Source organism: Sorex fumeus, unplaced genomic scaffold (assembly GCF_029834395.1).
Source record: "Sorex fumeus unplaced genomic scaffold, SorFum_2.1 ptg000033l, whole genome shotgun sequence".
Classification (NCBI taxonomy): Eukaryota; Metazoa; Chordata; class Mammalia; order Eulipotyphla; family Soricidae; genus Sorex; species Sorex fumeus.
The window spans coordinates 33,076,786-33,102,606 of record NW_026606090.1 but is presented as its reverse complement, the minus strand read 5'-3'; the positions used below and the strand labels follow the sequence as shown (position 1 = coordinate 33,102,606).

The window sequence follows — 25,821 nt, the reverse complement described above, 5'->3', positions numbered from 1 at the left end:
GGAAAGCAAACATCAGGTTAAGATGTGGGTTACTTTCTAAGAGAGAAATGCAAGTACTTAGCTTTTACAAAGATGGTTTTAAACTAGAGATTTTCTCAAACTTCCCCACCCAAAACTTTGTTCTTTTCTGTTTGCCTTACTATACTGAACTCTATACTGTTTATAGAAATAGTTCATTCATTTCTATTACTGTGCTAATATATATATTTCAATATTAAATATACTGTGTTAGGTTATACACATAAGTGTTAGTTACATGGATTAGAATTATTTTCTATTAACAGAGTACGTTAAAGCTAATGGTAGTTTGTTTTGCTTTCTGCTCAAAATTTGGAATACATGATTTAATTTTTTTTTTATAATTTGTACATGCCTAGGAAAGCTCATACTCCAGGATCAGGCACAAAGGATATATTCATGGTTCTGTAATAAAAAACTATGTTGAAATATTCACAAATATCAAATATTTTAAAAGAAAGATTATAAAAATAACCAGGACTTCAGTTTTGAGTAAAGTATTACTTATGAGACAAGCCACTGTTTCCTATTAATGTGTGATTTTTTTACAATACAAATTATAATAACTCGCAACACTGCAGGATGTGTCCTCCAGTTATTTATAGTCCCCGATGAGCGAGGTAGAGGAGATATTAATGCTTACTACTTCCAGACTATTAATGAATACCTGCCATGAGTATGTACTCTGATTGTTTGTGGGGATGGGGGAGTAGAGACGTTTGTTTCTAGTACAAAGTGATTGACACCTTAGCTATGTGACTTGGGGATCTAGATTAAAGTTATCTGAAGGCTGCTTTATTAAATTTAAGGACTGCAGGCACCCTTGGTAACTTTGCATGCAGTAATTTTTATGCAGTAGCTTTTCCTGCAGAAAAAGTCGCATGTTCTCCTTTCTAAACAAAAGACCCTCAGAAGTCATATGAGGATAAATTCCCATATCTTGATGGGAATTTAAAATATTTCTGCGGATACATAAAAAATTATAGAGTTGGGGGGTATGATGCCACCAACTGGTCAACCTTTAAATGCAGGGCGAGTGCGTCAGCAACCTGATGTTGCATTCAGGCTTCCTGACACCCCAAAATTGCTGCTGTGCCTTTGGCCAGACCCCAATAACTTGGGGCCAAGTTTACCCAGAAATTCAACGGCCAAAAGTTAGGTATGTGGGAGCCACACCCATAAACAACCTCTGGCTCAGCTATACAAGCTCATGGCTTTCTCAGAGTTGGGATGGGCTACCTCCCCCACTTCCCAATACACATGGAAGCACTGGCAGTCACCCTCACAAACCAACTCCGGTGCCACCCTGCAAGCTCTACTCTCAGCCTTGCCTCAGAGACCCCTAAATAAATCCTGAAGGAGACCAAAAGCCACAGTTAAGCTTGGACCCATACATGGCTGAACAAACCAGATTAAATTGGAGGGGGGGTTGTCCTGTGCCCACCCAAGCAGAGCCCCCAGCAGCCACTTGCTTCCACAACCCAAAATTGCCACCATATCCAAGCCTGACACCACCATCTCAGGATTGACCTCACAAAGATATAATCTGTTGGAAAATTTTTAATATACATCTTAGCGCACTAACAGCCCTGGCCCAGAGACACAGAGGCAAATCCCAGAACACACCACAGTGCCGGAGATCTCTCTGGGCCCCATACCAAGCCAATATCACCAGGGCACCCCAGATGGAGCAGGTGCAGTCTCCCTGCCTACTCCAGATAGAATCCCGGTGACCAATAGCTTCCACAAGCAAGGCCCAGGTATGCGGGTTCAGGAATAAATCTCCAGGCTGCATGGCAGCAGAGGACCCAGACTGTACCTCCCCAGGTCACCACCCGCCCCGTAGATGGCCGTTACCTTATCATGCCCATAATTTGACTCTGTGTGTTATCTTAGTACACCAACAGCCCTGGCCCAGAGACTCCCAATTGAATCCCAAAATGGATTAGTGCCATACAGAGATGTTTCCGGAACCCAGCCATTTACAATCTAGAAATTTACCTTTACAATTGTGGCTGCATGAGCTCTCGTGATATTCAAAATGAGCTATGGAAAATATCCTATCTGGCAGGTAGGCTTGAATATTGGTGGGAAAATTTGAGCAAAACATCACAGTCACAGTCCTCCCATTGTTCATCGATTTGCTCGAGCGGGCCCAGTAACGTCTCCATTGGAGACTTTGTTGTTACTGTGTTTGGCATATCGAATACATCACGAGTAGCTTGCCAGGCTCTGCCATGCGGGCGAGATACTCTCGGTAGCTTGCCGGGCTCTCCGAGAGGGGCGGAGGAATCGAACTCGGGTCGGCCATATTGTCTGCGTGCAAGGCAAATGCCCTACTGCTGTGCTATCGCTCCAGCCCTATAAAGTAATCTTGATAATTGCTCGAGTGAGCCCAGTAACGTCTCCATTGGAGATTTTGTTGTTACCGTGTTTGGCATATCGAATACATCACGGGTGGCTTGCCAGGCTCTGCCGTGTGGGCGAGATACTCTCGGTAGCTTGCCGGGCTCTCCGAGAGGGGCGGAGGAATCGAACTCGGGTCGGCCATGTTGGCTGCGTGCAAGGCAAATGCCGTACCGCTGTGCTATCGCTCCAGCCCGAGCAAAACATAATGCCCCAAATTAGAGAGAGCCTGTGGGGGAAATTGTCTGTCATAGAGGCAGATGAGGACTGGGATGTGGGGGTGGGGGGTATAATTGGGACATTGGTGGTGGAAAATGTGCACTGGTCAAGGGATAGGTGTTCCATCATTCCAAGGCTGAATCTCAAACATGAAAGTTTCATAACTCTCTCTCACAGTGATATAATAAAATAAAAAAAGTAATGTGGAATGTCCAATTCAATCAGCTTAATCAATGGCTTAACAAATAGCAGTCACTGTCACTGTCACTGTCCTCCCATTGTTCATCGATTTGCACAAGCAGGCCTAGTAATATCTCCATTGTGATAATTGTTATTGTGTTTTGGCATATTGAATATGTTATGGGTAGATGCGGAGAGATACTCTTGGTAGCTTGGCGGGCTCTCTGAGAGGTGCGGAGGAATCGAACTCGGATCGGCCATGTTGGCTGCTTGCAAGACAAACACCTTACCTGCTGTGCTATCACTCCAGCCCAACAAATTGCAGTACTCCTGCATTATTTTTTTAAAAAAACTTATAGTATTAGGGACTATGCTTTTTAATCTAATATCCTATTGCATTTTCCTGGATTATTATAGAGTCTAGTAGAGATCTTGGACCTGTTCCGTAAATATCTCTTTAAAGACAAACAGACTTAGAATGACATGACAGACATAGGAGACTGTGAATGTGATCCCATAGAAATAAATGTGTTTGGGGTGAATGGAACATGTACACTTAAATATCAATAAGGAAACATGTCAGGCATATTTAAATTGAATTAATTCCCTAACATTGAAAGCAATTAATAAGACCATTAAGAATATATGCTTTACATTTTCAAATTTTGAACTACCTAAGAAAATTGTCCTTTTGAGCCTAAAAGAAGCCGTTACCTTACATGCAGCCAAGCCGTGGGGTTCAAAGATACAGGGTCAGAGGTCAGACATTGCATTATCTCTCTGGTATCATTTTTCATCCCAAAAGTCAAGATGCAAAATTTCGTATATTTTCTCTATTTCCATTTTATAGTTTTGTTTCCTTATCTTGTTTGCTGCATTCACTATCACTATCACCCCATTGTTCTTTAATTTGCTCGAGTGGGCCCAGTAACATCTCCATTCATCCCTTCTTGTGCAAGTGTAGCCTGATGACCCTTCAGGGTCAGGAGAGTGAGGACCATTCATTGTTACTGTTTTTGACACATCGAGTATGCCACAGGTAGCTTGTCAGGCTCTGCCCTGCGGGTGGGAGACTCTCGGTAGCTTGCTGGGCTCTCTGAGATGGATGGAGGCTTTTGGGGCAGCCTCTAATCATCTTTAAAGGTGTTCCTAGTCATGCATATAGGCGGGTATGATACTCTCAGTAGCCTGCTGGGTTCTCTGAGGGTGAGAACTAGAGAATAAGAGGTCACACAGCCTCAAATGCCGCTGTGCGCTTCTGGGAGTTTGGTTTTATAGTCTCCGGATAGCCGTTGATAGGTTACACGGCAGTTGGTGGGTGTAACTGTCTAGCTCCTGGAAGGTGGAGGAGCTGGGTGGAGGAGGCCCTGTCCCAAACGAAGCAGGCTTGGAGATCTCAGCCCCGGGTCCCGTACACTTGGGTTCCTCTGCTGGTTCCTCATCCAAGCGTGTGGAGAGTGGTCTCAGCATGGCCTTGGCTGGGTCCCAGAGGTCTTCAGCTGCCGGTGCTCTGCTCGGGGCGGAGGGGAAAACTCAACCTGCCCTTCTCCAAGGGGCCCCGGTGAGGACAGCCAGGTGCGGGTGCAGAAGACTCTGCCTTGTTCTCTTCCGGGAGCTTGGTTTTATAGTCTTTGGATGCCCTTTGATGGGTTACACAGTATTATTTATTCTTAAATATGCTCTACATTCATGTTTTTACCAGAATGTGACTTAAGAAGCTAATTTGTACAATTCTGAACTTAATTCAAAGTTAACTTTTGTCAATGTGAAGAGAAAGTGGTTCAAGTTTGGGGAGTAAAGAGAATAAATGTCAGTGAGACTAAAATCTTAAAGTTTGAAATTCTATAGTATTTGTACTTACATTTTTAACTAGATGTTGGGAATTAAAGTACTTTAGCTGCTCTATTGGTGTTGTTTTGTTATTTCAAATGTTACTGCATAAGGTAATGTTTGAAATAACAAAACGACACCAATGTGTGCTCTTTCATATAAAATTTTAAACGTCTTATTGGCTTGAGTGTTGCATTTACCTAAAAAAGTAGAAAACATGTTTATTTGTAATATTATGTATTTCAGATGGCAGATCACACGGAAGTGATGAAAGGGATTCATCAGTACCCAGACATTCGGTATCCTGTCCTTACTCCTAACCTTCAGGGTTTTTACCATGCTGTAAGTATGCTAATAGACTGACAGACACACGCAGATCATTACTCCTGTGGAAGATTTAAGAATTAAAGTGCTCTACAAGAGGCAAAGAGATAGTACGACTGGTTGTTGCTTGTGTGTAAGGTTGAAACTGGGCTCAATCCCTGTAACTCTGTATAACCCCCCTGAACATGCCTTCCAGTTCTATACGGACCTGACAGTTTGACAATAAAAAGAGTTATCAGTTCCAATGTAAATAAAAATTTCCACTGCAGTAGATGGCCTCATGCAAAGCAAGTACCTTAACCCCTCTACTATCTCTCTCTCTGTGATGAAATTCTTTTGAAGATATTTAGTGCGTTCCTCTTAAGTAGTGTCATAACTATTTGCTCCAAGTTCATAATAATTCGATACATGAAGCATAAGGGGGGGTGTGTTGAGAAGGTAGTGTACGAAAAGACAGAATATGGCTCCTCTCTGAAGGGGAGAAGCTCCAGGCAAAACAGTTTCCTCTTCAGTGTAGCTGATGGCCACATACATAGAGCCTATTACGGCAACCCACTTTGGGCAGTAACACAACCAACGAAATACGTTCCATGTGGGAACGAATGTGTACCCCAACTCTTGGGACTTGCACCTAGGACCTTTGTAGGGTTGTGTAGAATAACCACGGTGCTAAGGATGTAGCAACAAGCAGCGTTTTGAGTGTTTCCTAAAACTGTGTGCAGAGATTTTCTCATCATAAAACCAAATGGGCTGGCACAAATCAAGAGAAAAATAAACTACCACTTATTCAATCACAGAGGTTGATGTGGTGAGAGATAACTACATTTATGTATGTTTCTAGGGGTGGGGGGTGAGGGGAGTGTTGAGTGCACCCAGAAATTCTTGGGAACCTTGTAGGATGCTGGGATGGAACCTGGAGTTGTCTGAGTACAAGGCAAGTGTCCTACCTGCTATACTGTCTCTCAAATCCCCAGCAGACACAAAGAAATGACATAATTTTACCTCATGAACAAGACCTCTTCCTCCAAAGAGGTCTCTCACAACTAATACATACAACAGAGGATTATGTAAAATGGCAAAATGTTAATATGTGCCTAAAAAGACAAATCTCAGAATATAAGAGTTCAAAATAAGCTTAATATAGATGCTCATTGAACTCAAAGAATAGGACATAAAGTTCAGTGATTTGCAATAGAATACTCACCCAAACAGAGAAGCAAAGGAACATTTGTAGTATAAGGGTCTCAGAAGAGAAAGAATTCAATACCAGAACACGCATAATCATATCATGCCACATTATAATGAATGTCAAAAGAGAGAATTTTTTTTAAAAAGGAGGAAAAACTCCTTGTTACCTACAAGGAATTCTCCACAATACTGTTGACAACAGTACAACTTTATTGTCAGAAGTTTTACTAGCGTGTTATGCTTCCTATTTATCTATAGCCTAGTATAAAAGACTGGCGTGTAGTAGTATTAAATAAGTAGAACTTATTTGTGGTGTCAGATTTCGAACCCAAGACTCACACATGCGAGCACTCAACACTGAGACATGTTTTTAAGTTGAAGATGAGACTTTGAGCCCCAAATAGCACCAGGTGTGGCCCAAAAGCTCACTATAAGTATTTAGTGTCCTTTATTTTAATGACTGGTTGGTTGGTCTGAAAATGTTTCCAAGATATTTAGAAGTTTATTGGGATGTTACCATAATTAGAGTTAAATATTTAGAGTTTTTAACAATTTGTAGATTTGTGCTTATTTTGCCAGAAGCTAGTTTTGTCATTGTCAAGAATCTAATTTTTAAAAATTCTAAGCAATAGCTAGAATACTAGTATGTCTGTGAAGAGTAGTTAATAGTTTTTCAAATGATGTCATCACATTTTTAGAATAATTATCTTTTGCTTTTAAATGATCTTTTTCAGATCGCTGCTGGTGCCACTGAAATATCAGTTTTTGGTGCTGCATCTGAGTTATTTAGCAAGAAGAATATTAACTGTTCAATTGAAGAAAGTATGGAGAAGTTTGAGGAGGTTGTTAAGTCTGCAAGGCACATGAGTATTCCAGTTCGAGGGTACTTGTCAAATCCCATGTATTCTGTGTTGACAACATTTGTTGTAATATTCGCGTATAACTGTCTAGATATTATTTTAGCATTTTCAGTGGTATGAATTTAATTTGCATTTTTGTGATTGTGGCTATTGCTATATCATTGCAAAATATACATCTCATTGTAATATAAGCTACCACAATGTTTAATCTTGTCACTTGGCCAAAGGGCAGTCTGCAAGGCTAGTCTAATATTGGTAACACTTTTTATTAATACAGAATTACCGAATTTTGGATAAAATTAATAAATCAAATTGGCATGAACCTAGTAGTTTGGGGAAAGAAATGATCTGATGTGGTTTTCTAAGAATTAAAAAATCATTAGCCTATAAGCTGCAATAGAAATTTGGTCCCATGATTTGTCCTCAGCTACTGATGCCCTTATTATTTCTCTTAACCCCTCAAAAAAGATTTTTGGTGGAATTGAGAGAGAAATTAACTATAGCTCTTGTGTGTTTTCAAAACCAGAATTTATAGTATCTGTTGATACAATATATTAAGGTCATTTTTTAGTGAAGAAAAAGTTGTCAGAAATATTAATTATGAGCTCATGACAAGTATCAATAAATTTAAGTCCCGAGTATTTATAATAAAACGTTGTCAATTTAGGTTGAACTTTCACTTGAAATAGGCAAAATTCAGAGTAGCAGGAAAGATCCAGAAGCAAACGTTTAAGCTTTGATTGTATTTGAAAACAAACAAACCATTTTGGATCCCAGTCAAATCACTCAGAGAATGTAGTTGACTGTACTGAATTTTATCACCTTGTTATTTAAATTGTTTTTCATTTCTGATATTTTTTAAGTATTTCTGTAACTTTCTATTTTACTGTAGTATGATATTCAGATTTCTTTTTATTTTTGTAATATATATATATATCACGCAAAGACCCTGGTGCATGCAAAGCAAGGGCCCTATGTCTCCGATTCGATACTTTAAAATGTTTTAAAATGTAATATATTTTTATGGACAGAAAATAAAATTCTCATGAGGAGAGGGCTCCTGAGAAACACTTAGGAGGCCGGTAAGGATGCCAGTACTGAGACCCGCCAGCAGTATAAGGGCCAACCCGGCAATGCTCAGTGAAACAGGACGCGTCGTGTGAAATCCAGGCTGGGGACTGGATCTAACCTTAGAAACGTTTCCCAGCTTCAAGGATGCTGGGAACTTTAGAAACCTTTCCTAGCTTCAAGGATGTCTAGTCACATAACATTCATCAAAAACAGATAACCATAATTTGAAAACCAAACATACAATAGTAAGTTAAATAATAAGTTAAAAAGACAAATGTAAGGAGTAAAGTGCAACTTGCCCTTTGACGAGGGATTTTAGAAACGTTTATAGATGTATACTAATATAAATTGCAGGTTCAATTACCTTAGGTTTTCTCTATAAAGTAGAATATTTGGTGTAACCGATTCTAAATCCTCATTAACATTTTTATTATTCTGCCCTTTTGTTTAAAATAATTTAAAAGTTATAAGGATGCTGCAAAAAGAGTAAAAGGAAAATATGCAACCAGGTTCACTATAACACTTGTCACAGCTGCGCTATTGTTTAGTCTGTTTTTTTTTTTCCCTCATTTTTCTGACATATAGTTGGACTTAGCCACTGTGTCTTTAAAACTTAAGGATACCTTAAATTGTCTTTCATAGTATTAAAATTATTGAATCAGATAGGTCAATATTATTATAGTGTGTGTCAGTTTGGGTTTATTTTGGGGGAGGGGCAGAGTGATAGTACAGTGGGTAGGGTATTTGCCTTGAATGCTTCCAAACTGTTCAATGTTCATGACCCCATTGGGTCCCCTGAGCACTTCCACCAGTTTCTCACTGTGATTTCTGAAGTTTATGATTAGAGCAGATCACTAACCTATTCAATGTTCCAGCCCCAAATCCACCACCAATACTGCCATCCCCCCAACCTCCCCCCTTAACAAACTCATCATTGTATAATTGAAACCCAAGAACAAAATATGTAAGTCTATAACTGTACCTCATGGTGTCTCACTAATAAAAATTAAAAAAACAAACAAACACGCTTTCAAGGGTAGAAGCAGGAGAACAGAGAAATTCTGGTGTGGGGAAAAGAAAAAGTTATTTGAAAAAAAACTATTAAACAACTAATATTAGCTCATGTCTAAAGAAAATTCTCACCATGCTACAACCTAAAAGGCTTATAGACTTCTGTAAGGTGACACACGGTAAAGTCAGAGCCGCATAGACCAGTGTGTTTTCACCCCTGCAGAGTTGTTCCTTTGGAGCACAATATCTGAATTTCCTAGAACACTTCATTTCATTTTTATTTCATTTCATCATCCTGTTATTCGTCGATTGCCTCGAGCAGGCCCCAGTAACGTCTCTTTCATCCTAGCCCTGAAATTATATTCAAGGCTCTAGAACACTTCATTTTTAAAAAAATGTCTTTTACATGTTGAGCTCAATATTTATTTTTTGTGGTTGAAAATTATCTTCTTCCTCCCCCATTTGCAGAGTTTAAATTCAATTTTATGTCTAATGGAAGTCTACATTTTAGATATTCGTTAAGTCCTAGGTAAGGTAACTCACTGAAGGAAGAGAGCGGCCGTGCTCAACTGGTTGAAATGAAAGTTGATGCTTTGGCCTGTTTTAGTCTGGCAGCTGCAGCAAGAGGGATTTGATCGTCATCCAGAAAACTTATGTCGTCAGCTGTCAGATTTAAAGGCCAGGAGGCAGTATATATTTTATAAATGCTCACTAAAACCACTTAGTTTTTTATGAAAATAATAAACTTTCAGATGGTCTAAAAGGCAGGTTTTATTAAAGTTATGAAGTCTATTGTTCGATTCCCTGAAACGCATGCATATGTACACATTTTTAATACATGCTCAGAACTTTACAGAACATCTGGGACACATTGGGGAAAGACACCATGCCAAATTATTGACAGGAAATGCAGAGTCAGCTGCCTACTGCCTGACGAGCATGATGTGTGCAATGTTTGCACTGTGGACTTCATGCCGTAATGTGTCATTCACATGACATGTGCTTACAAAATCTAAATTATTTTATTATTATCTGTCTAAATTTTTTAAAAGTTAAAAAAGCAAATAAAAACATTCCTGTGATAAATATAGTTATTTTCCCTCTTCTAATCACTGTCATATCTTTTGGTTCATCAGAATCCTTTTACAGTTAAAATACTCAACATATAAATTAGATATTCAGGAGGTTTTTGACTTTTTTGTCAGAGAATCAATTTTCCCTTAATGAAGTCATACAGTTAGCATGATTGCTGTCTGTGACTATTAATATTAAATGCCTATAAGTGTACATTATAAATTCATATCAGTAATTGTATAGTAACACACAAACCTTGAGATCTGCTTTGTATAATTCTGTCCTAGGCCTCTCCTAAAAATGAACTTGGATGATTTAACCCGGCATTAACCTCTGGAAATTTTTAGCCTTACTAAATGTTACAAAAAGTATATATTTTCACTTTTCATGGGACTCAAGCTTATCCATGCATTGTTTAAAAATGTGCAAATACTTCACTGTAAACTTAACGGCTATTTCCTCTCAAATTCCCAGAGAAACTAGAAAATGCAAAATAATGAAGACAAGGAGTAAAAGGAAATCAAATTAATGTAGACAATCTTCCTTTTAAATATAGACTATAATTTGAGTGTGCACTGTTTTACTTCACTCATAACTTTGAATGCAACCCAGCTGCTAATTTTGAGTCCTGAGAAGGTGAGGCATTGGATTTTCCGCGAGCCATAGCATTTTCCTATCTCCCGTTACCCTCATCCTCTTCTTATCTGAAACCAATAAATATCCAATCTGGTGTGAAAGAGTTCCAGTTTAGAACGTAGCAAGAATATTAGTGATGAGTTTCTCTGAGTACAAAAATGACTAAATCAGAAGGGGTCGTGTGGTTTGCATGCAGAGGGCTGAGCAAGTTATATGCCAGCCATCACTGTGGTCCCCAAACAAACAAAATACTAAGTCTTAGGATATTCTTCCTGGGATTTACATGGTTTTGTGAATCTTGTATTACTGACTCATTTTATATCATTTCTAACCCAGTGGTGCTAAGAGCTAACTCCTGGCAGGGTTCGAATCCTGGTCAGCCACGTGCAAGACCCTTGGCTTTAGCATCGCTCTGGCCACAATCTGATTATTAAGCAAACAGCTCAGGCGGCACTGATTTCTTTCCTCCTCTCCCCTGTCCGGAGTCTGAGTCTGACCCGGAGTTGCTAATGGCCTTACTGAAGGAGATAATGACTTTTTTCATTAGGGGCCACATGCTTTGAAGATGGATTCCTGATGGTGGATGGCCCATATATGTCATCCCCTCAGTGATATGGCTCAATGGGATGCTTTTGCATCTTATAATACTGTTTGACTAGTCAGCAGCTTATTGCTCAAGGTCCTTTCCAGGTGATAGTGTTCATTTGAGGTCCTTGTTGGCATAGAAAACCTAAATAATCATTTACCAAATAGGGCACATAGAGCTCTAAAAATATCTGTTCAAAATGCATCTTCATCATTCACTACCGATGCTTTGTTTAAGAACTTGACTCTTTAGACCCTCACAAGTTATTCCAGCATTGCTACTGAAGGTCAGAATTACAAATACCCGCAATCACGTGCTTAAGATACATTTTTACACTGATGGTGTAAATTGTCCTCACATCGAACTTTTGGGGAAATGAATGTTTGTTCATTTCTCATCAGATTTGCACTCCAGAGCAAAAGGAGAGTCTCGCCATAATTTCTTTCTGATACCAAGGAACAGTCTGTGTTTTTTTGTATCGCCCGCAGTAAGTAGTGAGGACTTAATAATCTCTAAAATTTACTTTTGGCTGGTTTATTAATAATTAAATGATGTGGCACTATTTTGATGGATTCTTCTGGCAACTCCTGTATTTAAATGTCTAAATTATCATTTCTTAACACTTGGCCTTTTCTGAGTATAAACATATTTGGCTCTTTCCACTGTGTGTATATCATTTTTGTGAGAGGCAGGTTTAGGTAATGTCTAAGGCTTTGTTTGTTTTTGATGATTTTGGTTTTCCTAAGGACTTACTCCTGGAGGTCCTGGGGGTCCACATGTGATGTCAGGGATGGAGAGGGTTGGCCACCTGCAGGAAAGTGCCCACCCTCTGTACTCTCATCAGCCCCTGTCTTTTTCTTTAGAGTGTATTTATACAATAACTTAAAGTTTTCCTCAACACACACAAAAATAACAAAACACTTTATCCATAGGGTTTTCTATCCATCGAGGCTACTGTAGCACTATATTTATTTGATTAATTTTAGCACAAATAACTTCATTATGGTTAGGAGTTCATCTCATGAGACAGGCAGGAGAAGCGAGGTAGGAAATTTGAAGTATTACAAGTCCTAATCACGAACACCAAATTTGCTTGGCATACTTTGTCAAGCCATTAAAAATTTTTAGTTGTATGTTCTAAAAGCATCCTCGATATACATTATGAATAAAATATGAATGGGATGAGACTAGCGGCAAGGAAACACCAAGAAATTGCCTGCACTGCACAGGAGAGTTGACCTGGGCCCTGTCCTCTGGGCCTAGCAAGGCCAGTGCAATTCCTGTTCTCCAGGATGAAAGGTGAGACAGAACCAACCTTCGAAGTTCAAGAGGTTTCCAAAGCAGACCTTCAACTGATTAAGCAGCACTGAAAATGATATCAGTTTTCAGAATGACAAGTACAGGAGAAATAAGTAACTAAAGAATAAGAAAGTGTTGATACCCATGTGTACATAGGATGATGTCACAAATTCATCAATTTGCCTTGTGGATGATGAGTTTTGGAGTTGAACCTGCACTTACTAAGGGATGTAGGAACATGAGGGAGGACCTGAGTTTCCCCAGCAACCTCCCTTGCTGTTACTGGGCCCGCTCGAGCAAATCCCTTGCTATTTAGCATGATGAAATTCATAGAGCCAAAACATAGAGCCAAGTTATAAAGTCCCCACATTTTATCATGAATAATGTGGCAACGCATCATCATGCTACAGCAACTTATTTGATTTCTAACCCAGACGCATCTTGAGTGGAAATGAGACCTTAGTATGTTCTGCTAAAACATGAATTTGAAACCCCATATACTTGGATCTTGGAAGGACCAATAACATTAGCACAGGGAGACCAGACTGGCAGTTCAAAGATTCTGGCACATATAACAAACCCTAGTTCCATCCCTGGAGCCACGTGGTGTCCTGGAAATCTATGGCAATACAGGGTCCGAGTAGGACCAGTGCTTTGACCAGACACTGACCCACTGGTTGACTAAGAAGGCCCCTAAGTCTGCTGAGAATTGCCTGGAAGTCACCTTCCCTTCCCAAATGTCTCTAGAACCTGTAGATGGGCCTTTGTATTGATTTATGGCACCATTATTGGGGAATCCAAATCTGTAAATTAAATTAGAAATTTAATCCACACTGGTAAAATCTTCAGAATTAGTGTAAAAAGTGTCGCGTCAATATTACGAATGACATATATTTGTCCTTTATTGGTCAAGTCTCTATCCCTTAGAAACTTGTCACTTTGCAAAGATACCACAGGACTGGGAGGTTACGCAGAAAATAAAATATTTGTCTTGCACATAGCTGACCCTGCTTGAGTCCCCAGCACTACATCTGATCCCTTGGGCACTGCTGAGAGTGAATCCTGAGCACCAATGTGTAAGAAAAAAAATAAATGTAACTACAGTAAAAATTAAACACAGAAGAAAAAAACATAAAACATCTATGAAAATACAAGTAAAAGAAAAACAGAACAGTAAATAGAATAGCCTGAGACAATTACAGTTGGAAAGAAAGAGCATATAGATCTTAATCAATTTAGAACTGATGAAAATATTTTACTTGAAATAAAAAGTATATTAAAATTAATTTCACTGAGGAGCAATTTATGTAAAGTTATAGAAGGATTAGTTACCTTAAAATAAGTGAGCCTGAAATATTAAGGTTTTGAAAGTCAAGGGAAACTAGCATAGTTTTAGAAGGGAAAAACATATTTATCTGTGAACAATTTTTAGTGAAGTAGTTCCTTGAGGACTTATTAAAATGACCAAAAGGGCACAGAAATATTTTAAGTATAACAAGTCCTAAAAAGCTAACGGTAAAATGTTCGATATAAACTTATCTAACAAAAGACAGAGGAAATTGTAAAGTTACCACAAAAAAGATTTTGATCACTGATAGAAATGTTCTATTCAGCAAAATGGAGACCAGAGATAGTGAAGTGCTGTACTCAAAATACTAAAGTTAAATGCCAACTTAAAATTCTAAGACTTGCTAGAAGGCCCCAGTCTGCTGAGCATTGCTTGAAAGTGACTGTCCCTTCCCAAAATGAGAAGTACATTTATATTGATTTATGGCACCACTATTGGGGAATCCAATTCTATGAATTAACATAAAAATTCAATCCACATTGGTAAAATCTACCAATTTTTTTTTCAAGTGAAAATGGCTTTTGAAAAAAAAAATCATATTCTGCCATTGCTCAAAGACAGGTCAGAAAAAATATATTAAATTAGTGGATTAATAACATGGTTAAAAATTCATGGTTAGACTATAATGTGTTTTCTCCGGAGAGCATGAACTATTTGAAATATATCTGTAAGAATTTTTTATTGTTTTCATTTGCCCTGGGGCTGTGCCTGGTGCTGTCAGGCTTCACTCTTCTGTTAGAGTGGAAGTAATTGATAATGATAAATAGAGAAGCATCGCTGGGCAGTGCAGTGTGTCCAGTGCAGTTTTATTTGCAAAAGAATGATGATCAGGATTTTCTCTCTGAAAATTGGTTTACCAACTTCTGATTCAAAATGTTCAGGCTTAGATGAGGAACATAACTGAGAACAAGCACCTTTGTTTTTGTGAAAATAAAATATGCTTAGGTGTGAGAAGATTAAAGAAGTAAACATTGACCAAGATGTAAGGGAGTCTTGATCACTTGATCACTTGATATCCATTACTAATTGATTTGCTCAAGAGGGCACCAGTAATGTCTTCATTTGTCCATGTCGTGTGCTAGTGTAGCCCAACGATGTCTGCTCATTACAGGATCAAGAAGAGCCTCAAACCGTTTGTTCAGAGTCTTGGCAAAGAAGCCCATCTTTGTCCTAGGTGGGCGACCACACATTCTTTGATGTCAGGTGGAATCCAGTTGTTAACAACTCTAGTCCAGCAGTCGTCTTCAAATCGCATTATGTGTCTGGCCCATCTGATTGTCTATGCCTTGGGAAACAAGACAAGTTCTCGACCTAGGTATACATAACTGCTGCTTTTAGAGATGTTTGTTCCATTGAGAGTGAATGGAACATCAGGAATGAGTCCGTTTGTCATGAACATTGTCTTTGTGAGATTCAGATGCAGTCTGACCTTTCCACACTCATAGTTGAAGTCGGCCAGCATTTGTGCTGCTTGGCTAATGTTTGGTGTTATTAGAATGATGTCATCAGTGAAGCAGAGGTGGTGTAGTTGCCGACTGTCTATCTTCACTCCTATTTCTTCCCATCCTAGTCCTCGTTTGATGTTTTCCAGGGTGGTGCTGAAGGTGAAATGCTATCACCCTAATGAACCCCTCTCTTGACGTCGATGATCACTTCCTTGTAGAATGGTGAGATCCTGGTAGTGAATCCGTAATATAGCTCATAAAGGATCCTGAGGTATTGAGTTTGAACACCGTGTTTGACTCGGGCTTCAATGACTGCTTCTGTCTCAACAGAATCACAGACTTTCTTGAAATCAATGAACATTAGGCAGAGCGGCATCTGAACTCCCGAGAAACCTCAATGAGCTTGGTCACCTTGTGGATTTGGTTGATTGTGCTGAATCCTTTTCGCAACTCTGCTTTCTCGCATGGTTGTCCTTCGTGTAGTACTCTGCCAATCCTATTCAGGTTGACTCGAGTGAACAGCTTTTAGACGATGAACAACAGGCAGATCAGGGGATAGTTGCCAATGTTGTGGATATCTCCCTTCTCGTATGGTAGAACGGTCCTGCTGGTTTTCCACTGGGCTGGAACCTTGCATTCAGACAGATAGCGTGTGAAGAGCCAAGCCAGTGTATTGATGAGTACTGACAGCAGATTCTTCGGATGTTTGGGTCTGACCTTGTCTGGGCCAGGTGCTGTTCACTCTTTACCAATGAAATGGCGTGTCAGATTTCGGAAGGGGGAACATTGGGAATGACATATCCATCCTGCGAAATTTGGTATGTGGGCAGGTGGACATGGCTATCAAAGAGATCCAAGTAGAAGTCATGGGTAATCTACTCCATTGCCCTTCTGGAAGATGTGATAGATACATCAGGATGTCGGAGAGCAGTCATCTTTGTCTTGTAGTTGGTGAAGGACAGGCAGGTGTTGTGAATGCTTTTCCTGGCTTCTGTTCCATAGGCCAGCACTTCTGCTCTTCTTTCTTTGAGGTCTTCCTTTAACGCTTCTCTGCACCGCTTTGCAAGTTTGGACATTTGCCTGTGGTTGCCTGAGGCTTGTGCCAAGCCAAATTGGTGAATGAGCTTGAGAATTTCTGAAGACAGGCATTTTTTGGGGGCTTTCTCTCTCCTGGCATTCCTCGCACAATCATGGAGGTGCTGAATCAGTCAATCATAATCCTCGTCAATGTTGTCAATGACCACATCTTCCCATGTTGCCGCATCTTCCCATGTTGCTTTGCGAGCTCAGACATTTGCTTGCGGTTGCCTGAGGCATGCACCAAACCACGTTGGTGAATAAGCTCAAGAGTTTTCGAAGACAGGCATTTTTTTTGTGGCTATCTCTCTCTTGGCATTCCTCGCACAATCATGGAGGTGCCGAACCAGTCGATCGTATTTCTCGTCAATGTGGTCAACAATGGCATCTTCCCATGTTGCCGCAATAGTGCCAAAGAGCTCCCAGTTGGTGGTCATTCTGGGACTTCTCTTCATAAACTTTGCAGCCCTTACTCCCCGCTCTGTGAAGTAGAATTTTGCACGAAGGAGACGTGGTCTGATCCTGTTTGGAATTTTGGGACAACAATGACATCAATAGGCAAAACTGTTGATTGAATATGATGTGGTCCATTTCGTTGTGGAACTGTCCACTGGGAGACTCCCATATCCAGTGTTTAGATTCAGCCTTCTGGAACTGTGAGTTACCAGGATGGTTTCACTGATGATTTTGGTTGACATGATGAACTCAGACAGTCTTTCACCCTGTTCTTTCCATTCAAAGCCATGGGTCCTGATGTGGAGTTCTTTGTGCGATCTTCTCTGTCCTGTCTTGGTATTACAATCACCGTCAATGATCTTCTAGAAGATGTGGTCTTCTTTATAGAACTTCTCCAGCTCCACGTAGAATTTCTCAATTTCTTCTTCATCGTAGTTGGATGTTGGTGCATAGATGACGAAGATAGATGTTGGCCGTGAGCCACATCTATTCAAGTATAAGCATCCGATTCGGGTTGTTAAGCATTCAAATGAATCAAAGCTCATGGCCAAGTTCTTGTAAACAAGGACACCAACACCACCAATGCTTCTTTTTCGCACATTCCAAGGTACAGTTCTTCTCCAGTATCAAAAGTAGCATGATGTGGTTGATGTCTTCTTATCTAGGTCAGACCAATGATGTCGTACTTGATCTTTTGCACTTACAATATCAGATCCTCGATGGATGCTTCTGATGCCAGCGTACATGCATTGAAAGTACAGATAGTCATTTAATTCTTCTTTATTCTGGCAGCCTAGGTCGGCCCTGAGACTTTATCAGCTTCTCCTTACTCATCCTTCTTAATGCTGCCATACTGGGAGCTCTTTCAGGGTCAGGGGATGAGGGCCATTGTTTTTACTGTTTTTGGCATATGAAATATGCCACAGGTAGCTTGCTAGGCTCTGCCATGTGGGCAAGATATTCTCAGTAGCTTGCTACGCTCTCTTAGAGCAATGGAGGCTTTTAGGGCAGCCTCTAATTGCCCTTATAGGTGTTCCCATCATATTTGAATCCCATCAGATATGGTGTGGTATTCTTGGAAGATGGGTATTGAGTGTCTTATGATGTGTGGCACGGTCACATGCAGCACATCACAAGGGAGTCTATGAAGATGAAATTTAATGGCAGTTTGTATTTTCTATTTAATCATACCTTGGTTTGGGGGGTTCAGAATAGATAAACTTACATTTTTAAGCACTTTTTAAATCTTTGTATCTGAACTAAGAACATACCTTCTCATTATTGTTAACTTCTCAAATGTTATGTTCATTTTTACATGGATTGGTCAACTTCTAGAATTAGTAAGTCTCTAATGCCGTAATAGGTGTAACAGAAATGAGCTTTCTGTCCAGCACGGTATTTAAATTTACTTGAGTCTACCCTCTTTTCTCCTCTCTGTCCTCCTTTGATTCCCTTACTTGTGGACCTGCTTCTTTCTTTTAATTCCAGGGCACAATTTTCTTCACATTTTTATACTTCTGAAATTCAGCTGTCTTTGTAAAACCAGGGCTGGAGCGATAGCACAGCGGGTAGGGTGTTTGCCTTGCACGCAGCCAACATGGCCGACCCGAGTTCAATTCCTCTGCCCCTCTCGGTGAGCCGGGCAAGCTACCGAGAGTATCCTGCCCGCACGGCAAAGACTGGCAAGCTCCCCGTGACGTATTCGAGATGCCAAACACAGTAACAAGAAGTCTCACGTTGGAGACTTTACAGGGCCCGCTAGAGCCAATCGATGAACAACGGGAGGACAGTGACTGTGACCATTGTAAAATCAGTAGAATGGATGGAGTATTTATACCTGTGTTTTCATACTACCCAAGATGTTACAATCTTCTTGTTGCAGAATCAAAAAATTTATATTTTCTTGTGCAATTGCTTCCTCCATTCCTCAAATGGCCTCTTTCAAATTTTATGAAGAATTCATTCAATAGAAAATAAAAAAAATTTAGTCATTCTCTACATAATGTTTTGAGTGTATTCAAATAATTGTGAGTGATCTTAAACTAGACTCCTTGGCATAAGAGTGAAGAGCCTTATAATCTCTGAAGCCTTTTGTATTCTGGCTCAAGGAAGAGGGTCTGGACTATCTGCCTCCCCCTCATGAAAATGGGGTCATTCCTGACAATCATATACATGATGCATTTTTTAAATACAACTGCTATGAAAAATCTCTGAGGAAAATTTGAAAAAAATGGGTTTGGTGTTGAGCTGAAAATAGCTAAAACAGACTTTTGCTGAAACCTAATACTTTAAGATAGAAATGTATCATTCTCCACACAGGAAAGATTTGACTTTTCATACTAAATTCTTGAAGAAGCTTAAGGAATATCTTTATTTGGGGTCTTCTAACAGACGAGACACTTTTCTGTTTGTGATGATTTAGGTACACCCACGAGATATAAGCTGTATATGAACTTTTAGGTCGAGACCAGTTGTAGGAGTTTTGAAGTGATTGATGACTCTATCTAAATAAGGCCAAAACATCCAGATGGGAATGAAGAGAGAAAAATTCTATTAGTCATCTACATGTTTTTTCGATATGATTCCAAAGAACCTGGATATTAAGAGTTGGAATTTTTATATTTAAATAAAACTGTATCTCACTATGTTTTCTACTTTGAATATAATATTACTATAAAATAAACAACTCATATGATAATTTCTTATTATTTCCATATTCTATCAATAGCATGCTAAAATTGTAATAATTATAAGAAAGGTAAAATGTGAGTTATATTTAAAATGCTTGAAAATAGTTTTGTTTAGCCTGAGTATAAAATGTTACCAGAAGAGTCACATAGAATGAATTATCTTCTTGAATTCTAGTTTTTTATTTTTATAAAGTGAAAATCTGAAAATCACTTATTATACATATATTTATATGGCTTTGTGTTTTTAAAATTTAGGTATGTGTCTTGTGCCCTGGGCTGTCCATATGAAGGAAGTATCACACCACAAAAAGTGACAGAAGTAAGATAAACCTCTCCTTTTCTGTTTTAATGATACAGTGATATATATATCATATTATTATTATTATTATTAATTACTGAATCACCATACAAAGCTTTCATGATTGAGTTTAGTCATACAATGATACATATTATTTTAAAGTGGAAAGTAAACCATTTAAGTTTTCCTTAATGGTTATTGTATCTGTACAACAAAAACTAAAAAGCAAAACTAAAATGGGAGATTATCCCCAAAGGTATATTTGACCACTTAAGAGATCAAATTTAACCCTGCGGACATGTTTATTGACTATAACTGTTAAAGAATAACAGTTGAGACTTATCGCTTGAGACCCCAAAGATTTTGTTTTTCTTTGCTGTTTTGGAGTCAGTCTGGCATTTCTCAGGGATCACTCCTAACGTTCAGAGGGTCCTGTGCAGTCTTGGGGTTTGAGCTGGTGGTGCCCACATGCAGAGTCAGTGTCTTTACACCTGTGCTCTCTCTCTATTTAACCCCCTCCCGTCTATTTGTCTTTTATGTGGCCAGAACAGGGAACGACATTCCCCCTTTGTGCAACCTACCTATTTATTTTCCTTCTTGAGTTGGCACTTACCTGGAGAATATGCTGATTCCTTCTTTTTTCCCTTTGAATATCTTATACTGATGTACCATTACATCTATTTTCAACTACTTTTATTTCTAAGTAGCATCTAGCAAAGCTGAAATCTGATGGATTAAAAATGATAGAAATTATAGATCTAATTAGAAATCTAAGAAAAGTAGATTAAAGTCACACAAAACATACAGCAGTTGGTGTTTTTATCTAGGATAGACTTCCATATGATTATAGTGGTTCTAATGGGCCACTTCATGACCTCTAAAAATATAGTCTATCACCCACCATCTGGGTTTGTTATGTGTCTAGAGTATCAGCAACACTCTATGATGTTACACCAAAACAAAATTTCCTAACACTGTATTCTTATTGTACTCTATCATCGAGGTCCACCAACTCTGTAGTCATTAACAACCCCTTACTGCAGTTCATTTTTTTTCTTGATTTTTTGGGTCACACCCGGCATTGCACAGGTGTTACTCTTGGCTCTGAACTCAGGAATTACTCCTAGCAGTGCTCTGGGTACCATATGGAACGCTGAGGATTTAACCCACGTTGACCATGTGCAAGGCAAATGCCCTCCCCGCTGTACTATCGATCCAGCCCCTGAAGTCCACTTTCAACTTCCAGAACCTGTTTATTGATGCCAGTGGAAACAGAATGTTCCATTCATGATGCATTATTAGACTAGTTCAAAAAATCATTTCTATAGAGGATCTATTAGCTGAAACTTATATTTAAGTTTGTTAATTTTGATAAAATTATTATGACAATGAAGCAATGAGTATGGAATTTTTAGAAAATAAAAATTAAGCAAGAAGAATTCTCAGTTTTGCTGAAATCAATTCTTTTATATTAATTTATTATAACTTTTGATGTTTACTGCGGATTTTTCAAAGGTGATATTTTTATACTATAGATAGAAGCATGTAATAATAACAAAGTTAAGTAATGTGTAGTTACTTTACCTGCATGAAACTCTTCCAACACTGTGTTATTAATTGGTATGCACAATTTTATACTCTTTATAAATGAGTGGCACAACTTCAGGTTACATTAATCACTGATCCACAGTGTCTATTTATTAAATCCTCGCTTTTCTGCCTTTTGTTTCATGTCATGTCCAGAAAGAACATATGAATCCCCAGGCTGTCTGTTCCAATGCTGGCATGCCTATGGAATTGCTGGAGAAAATCATATTATAGGCAAATTGAAAGCATTAGGGATTTGTGACTTGTCTGATGTCCCAGTTTGGGTGCCAGTTGTCACAGTTGCTGTCCTGTGCTGAACGGGTCCCCTGGTGCATTCACAGTGAATGATCATTCCCCCCCCCCCCCCCACCAACAGCTGATGGACAAAAGAACAGGTTGCCTGTGGAGGCTGGTAACCAGTGCAGTTTATTTAAATCAATCAGGATTATTATAGAGGAATTGTGAAGGGTTGGGCAAGCAGTTACATATAGATGTGGCTGAACATAACCAATGAACAGATGTAAAGTTCCTCCTTCAGGAGAAATTCTTCTGGGAGATCCACCCAAGGACCAAATTCCATCTAGGACTCCAGCACTTCAGATTCCTACCCAGAGCCAGAATTCCATCTAAAGGCATATTGCTTTCTCCTTTCCTTTCTTGGTAATCCATTTAAACAATCATATTAAAATACTTCTTCATGTTTCTAGTCATTTTGTATATAAACACAGTAAGATATATTGGGTGTTCCCTTAGAAGCACTGGCGTGAGTGCATTTCAGTGACCCTAAGTTCCTGCAGGAAGTGAAGGACAACCCAGTGTCAAGCCTCAGAGGCTTGGAACCAGAATCCAACAATGACTAACGGCCTTAGATGGACCTTTTGTGCTATTATGTGGTCAATTCACGTTTATTTTCTGAATTGATGATTTCAAACTTTGTTAGTTCTCCTCAAGTCTTTACATCTTTCCCTCATTTTCTTTGTCATTGCTCAGAATTTTTCCTATTGGCTCTTGAACACTTTTAAGCCTCTTTCATGCGAAAGCATTTGTTTTAAATTCATCTTCACCCTCTCTTTATTGGCTACCTCTCTCCTACAACTTCTTCAAATGGTCGTATACAGTAGTTTAAATTCCCTCGTATCTACCAGTCCAGCCCCATATTCCACAACTGCACAAGAGCACTGTGTCTTAAGCTCCCTCCGACTTAGACTCCCTGCCAACCTTGTTTGCTTTCTGTAACCCCCAAGCCCCGGTCCTACTAGCTCACCCTTAGTCTCAACCCTCTTATACATTTTTTTCTGTGCCCCCCCTTAGAGTATCTTGTGCAACCTCAGGGGGACCATATGACCCTCAATTGAGAAATGCTGATCTTGACTACAGTCTTCTAAAATCTCTTGCATATTGCCAAACTGGGTTCAATCCCTGGCATCACCTATGATCCTTTGGGCCCTGCCAGCATTGATCCCTGAGTGCAGAGCCAAGAGTGAACCCTAACCACACCTAAGTGTGACCCCCAAATTAAAAGATATGTATTTAAAAATCCCTGTTTCTTAAGATTATGAAATGGCATTACATAATGAAAAGCAAAATACTATTGCGTTTTAGGAGATTTTGGTTTCAAAATCCTTCCTGATTCCTTTGTATTCCTTTGAACTCATACTTCCAGTTTTCCATTAACTGGTTGGGTTTAAGTATCATCTTCTCTGCCAGGATGGGATTTCATAACTTAAGGGGTGGTAGTGAGAATAAGCATTGGACTTTCTCTAGTTCATTTTCCTCTAGTTACTGTTCATGTTGGGATGATATAATGCTAATTGCCTTCCAACTTGTTTTTTATACTATGATTCCCTTTCTTTTCTGTAACATAAATCTGGTTATAGCATTATTATCCAAAATTCTGCCATCATTTACTACTGAGTGTATGAAAAAATTCTTTAACCAAAATCATCAGTTTTATTGGTGTGCAAAATTCCTTGAGGTCTGCTTCACGCCTATCTGTGTACAGCTTTATATACTCTTATTCTGAACTGGAATTTGTTTTCTTGTCACTCTATTGTTTGCATTTTTTTTTCTCTTGTATGGCAAGATTTTTCAACTTGTTACTTTAGAGGTTGGACAGATGGAAAGAGAGTTAGGCACCTGTTTTGCAAACAGCCAACCGGGTGTGACCTCTGATACCACACAGTGTCCCCAAGTATATTTGATTCTGGATCATGGAGCCAGAAGTAAGCCCTGAGTACCACACCAGATGTGGCCTCCAGGCCCCCATGAATTTGTTAACCTTCGTTTAAGGCTTTGTACTAGCCTTTGCATTTCTATTGCACCTGGAGACTAATCCACAGACCTTTCCTTCTCATCCTTTTCAACAAGTCCTGCTACTTTATCAAGAACTGTCACTGATCCCTTCATGCTTCACAAAATGAGATCAATTTCCTTTGCTGCATACTTTTATAATCCTGTGTCTTTATTCCAAACTTCTCAGTGTTGCTTGTATTTGCACAATACTGAGTGGAACTGATTAAGAATTGTCCTCACTTGACTTCAGATGCTGTGACAGTATAAGATGTTTTAATATTAGCATAACATTAACTCTCAGCACACACTTCACCTCAGTAAGCCCTGAAGAAACACATACCAGCTGAATTAATGAGTTACTGTGCATGAATCTTTATATAACATATTTTATAAATTTGTCTACATTCTTTGCTTGTAAACAACCAAACATGACTAGCACAAGTGGCAGCTGAGATTTAAATTCAGGGCTGTCTGATGCCAGCACCAATATCCTCTATATGCGAATGTTTTCTCCTGCAAGTTCACATTGCTCTTTGAAAGTCACTTTAGCTATTGGGCTTGAAGTAGACTTGCAGTTGATTTCATACAAATGCATCTGTTCTTTTCTAACAGAAAAAGATCACAAAACTACTACAGATTACAAAGCTACTTCCCGGTGAACTGAAACAAATATTGGTATTCATCACCCAATCTAATGCCTTGGCAAATATTACTCCAAATGTAAATCTTTATACTTCTGTTTGTTTCAAGGTTAAGAAACAAGGATCAGAGCAAAGGATGGTGGGTAGGGGTTTGCCTTGCATGCTGTCAACATAGGTTCAGTCTCCAGCACCCCATCTGGTTCCCCAAGGTCCATGAAGAGAGGTCCCTAAGTGCAGAGCAAGAAGTAAGCACTGAACATGGTTGAGTGTGGACCCCCTCAAAATGTTAGACATAAACCCTTCACAAGTAAAATCGTGCCTCATAATTTCATAATTCAATACAAATAGACATGCCCCTAATAAAAACAGCAGTGGGAAATGATAATTACAGCAATGCCATTTAAGTTTTACATAATACTTAGTACCTAAAGAGAAGGAAAAAGTGACTAGGAAACTAAACTGTGTTTTTCTTTGGAGAAGCAACTGACCTTAGTTGTGATTTTTTACTTTTAGAAGTACTTCCCAGGGAACATCTTCTTTTTTGAGTGTCTGATTTCCTTGTTTTACTAGCACTTCACTTTTCCTTACAGGTATCAAAGAGACTGTATGGCATGGGCTGTTATGAAATATCCCTGGGGGATACAATTGGAGTTGGCACTCCAGGAAGCATGAAGAGAATGCTGGAAAGTGTCATGAAAGACATCCCACCAAGGGCTCTTGCCGTACACTGTCATGACACCTATGGACAAGCCTTAGCGAACATCCTAACGGCCCTTCAGGTATTTTATATGACCTGTTTTCATGGAATGGTGTGCCTCATTGCTTGTGACATAAACATGCGGAGAGGTACTCTGAGGGACATGTATGGGTCATGATGAATATGGTGTCTGAACACTGCCTGCCACGTGAGAAGCACTAAAGAAACATGTGTAAATGTGAATTAGGGCAATGGAACCTCACCAGAGCTACTTTGTTTTGATAGAAAAACAAAACAAAATGCAAAAAAACTGTAGTTGATCTTTCTAAAATATACGTTAAAAAAAAGAGCCATTGCTGCTTTTTTCACCAACTCTTCCATACTCTCAACCATACTCTCACCAACTCTTCCATACTCTCAATTTAATCGAAATATGATGGCAGTTTTGAGGGCGTGCAAGGCACATTAATACTAGAATATACTGTCATAATCACGTAAATAATGGTCTTTTTGATAATTAGGTGCTCTATGATAAAAAAGATATGGTGCAGAAATATCGACTATTCCGCTTCAGATGTTTTCCTGATG

At 39.2% G+C, this 25,821-nt stretch overlaps 1 protein-coding gene across 2 annotated transcripts in view; it reads left to right on the top strand.

Moving 5' to 3' along the window:
* The window catches only part of HMGCLL1 (3-hydroxy-3-methylglutaryl-CoA lyase like 1), a 242,407-nt gene that overhangs the window by 104,917 nt on the left and 111,669 nt on the right, over positions 1-25,821 (top strand). For both annotated transcript variants that reach the window (XM_056116893.1, XM_056116894.1), the window contains exons 4-7: positions 4,900-4,995; positions 6,900-7,048; positions 19,974-20,037; positions 25,127-25,315. In XM_056116893.1, coding sequence (XP_055972868.1) covers positions 4,900-4,995; positions 6,900-7,048; positions 19,974-20,037; positions 25,127-25,315 — 498 coding nt within the window. The remainder of the gene's footprint in view (positions 1-4,899; positions 4,996-6,899; positions 7,049-19,973; positions 20,038-25,126; positions 25,316-25,821) is intronic.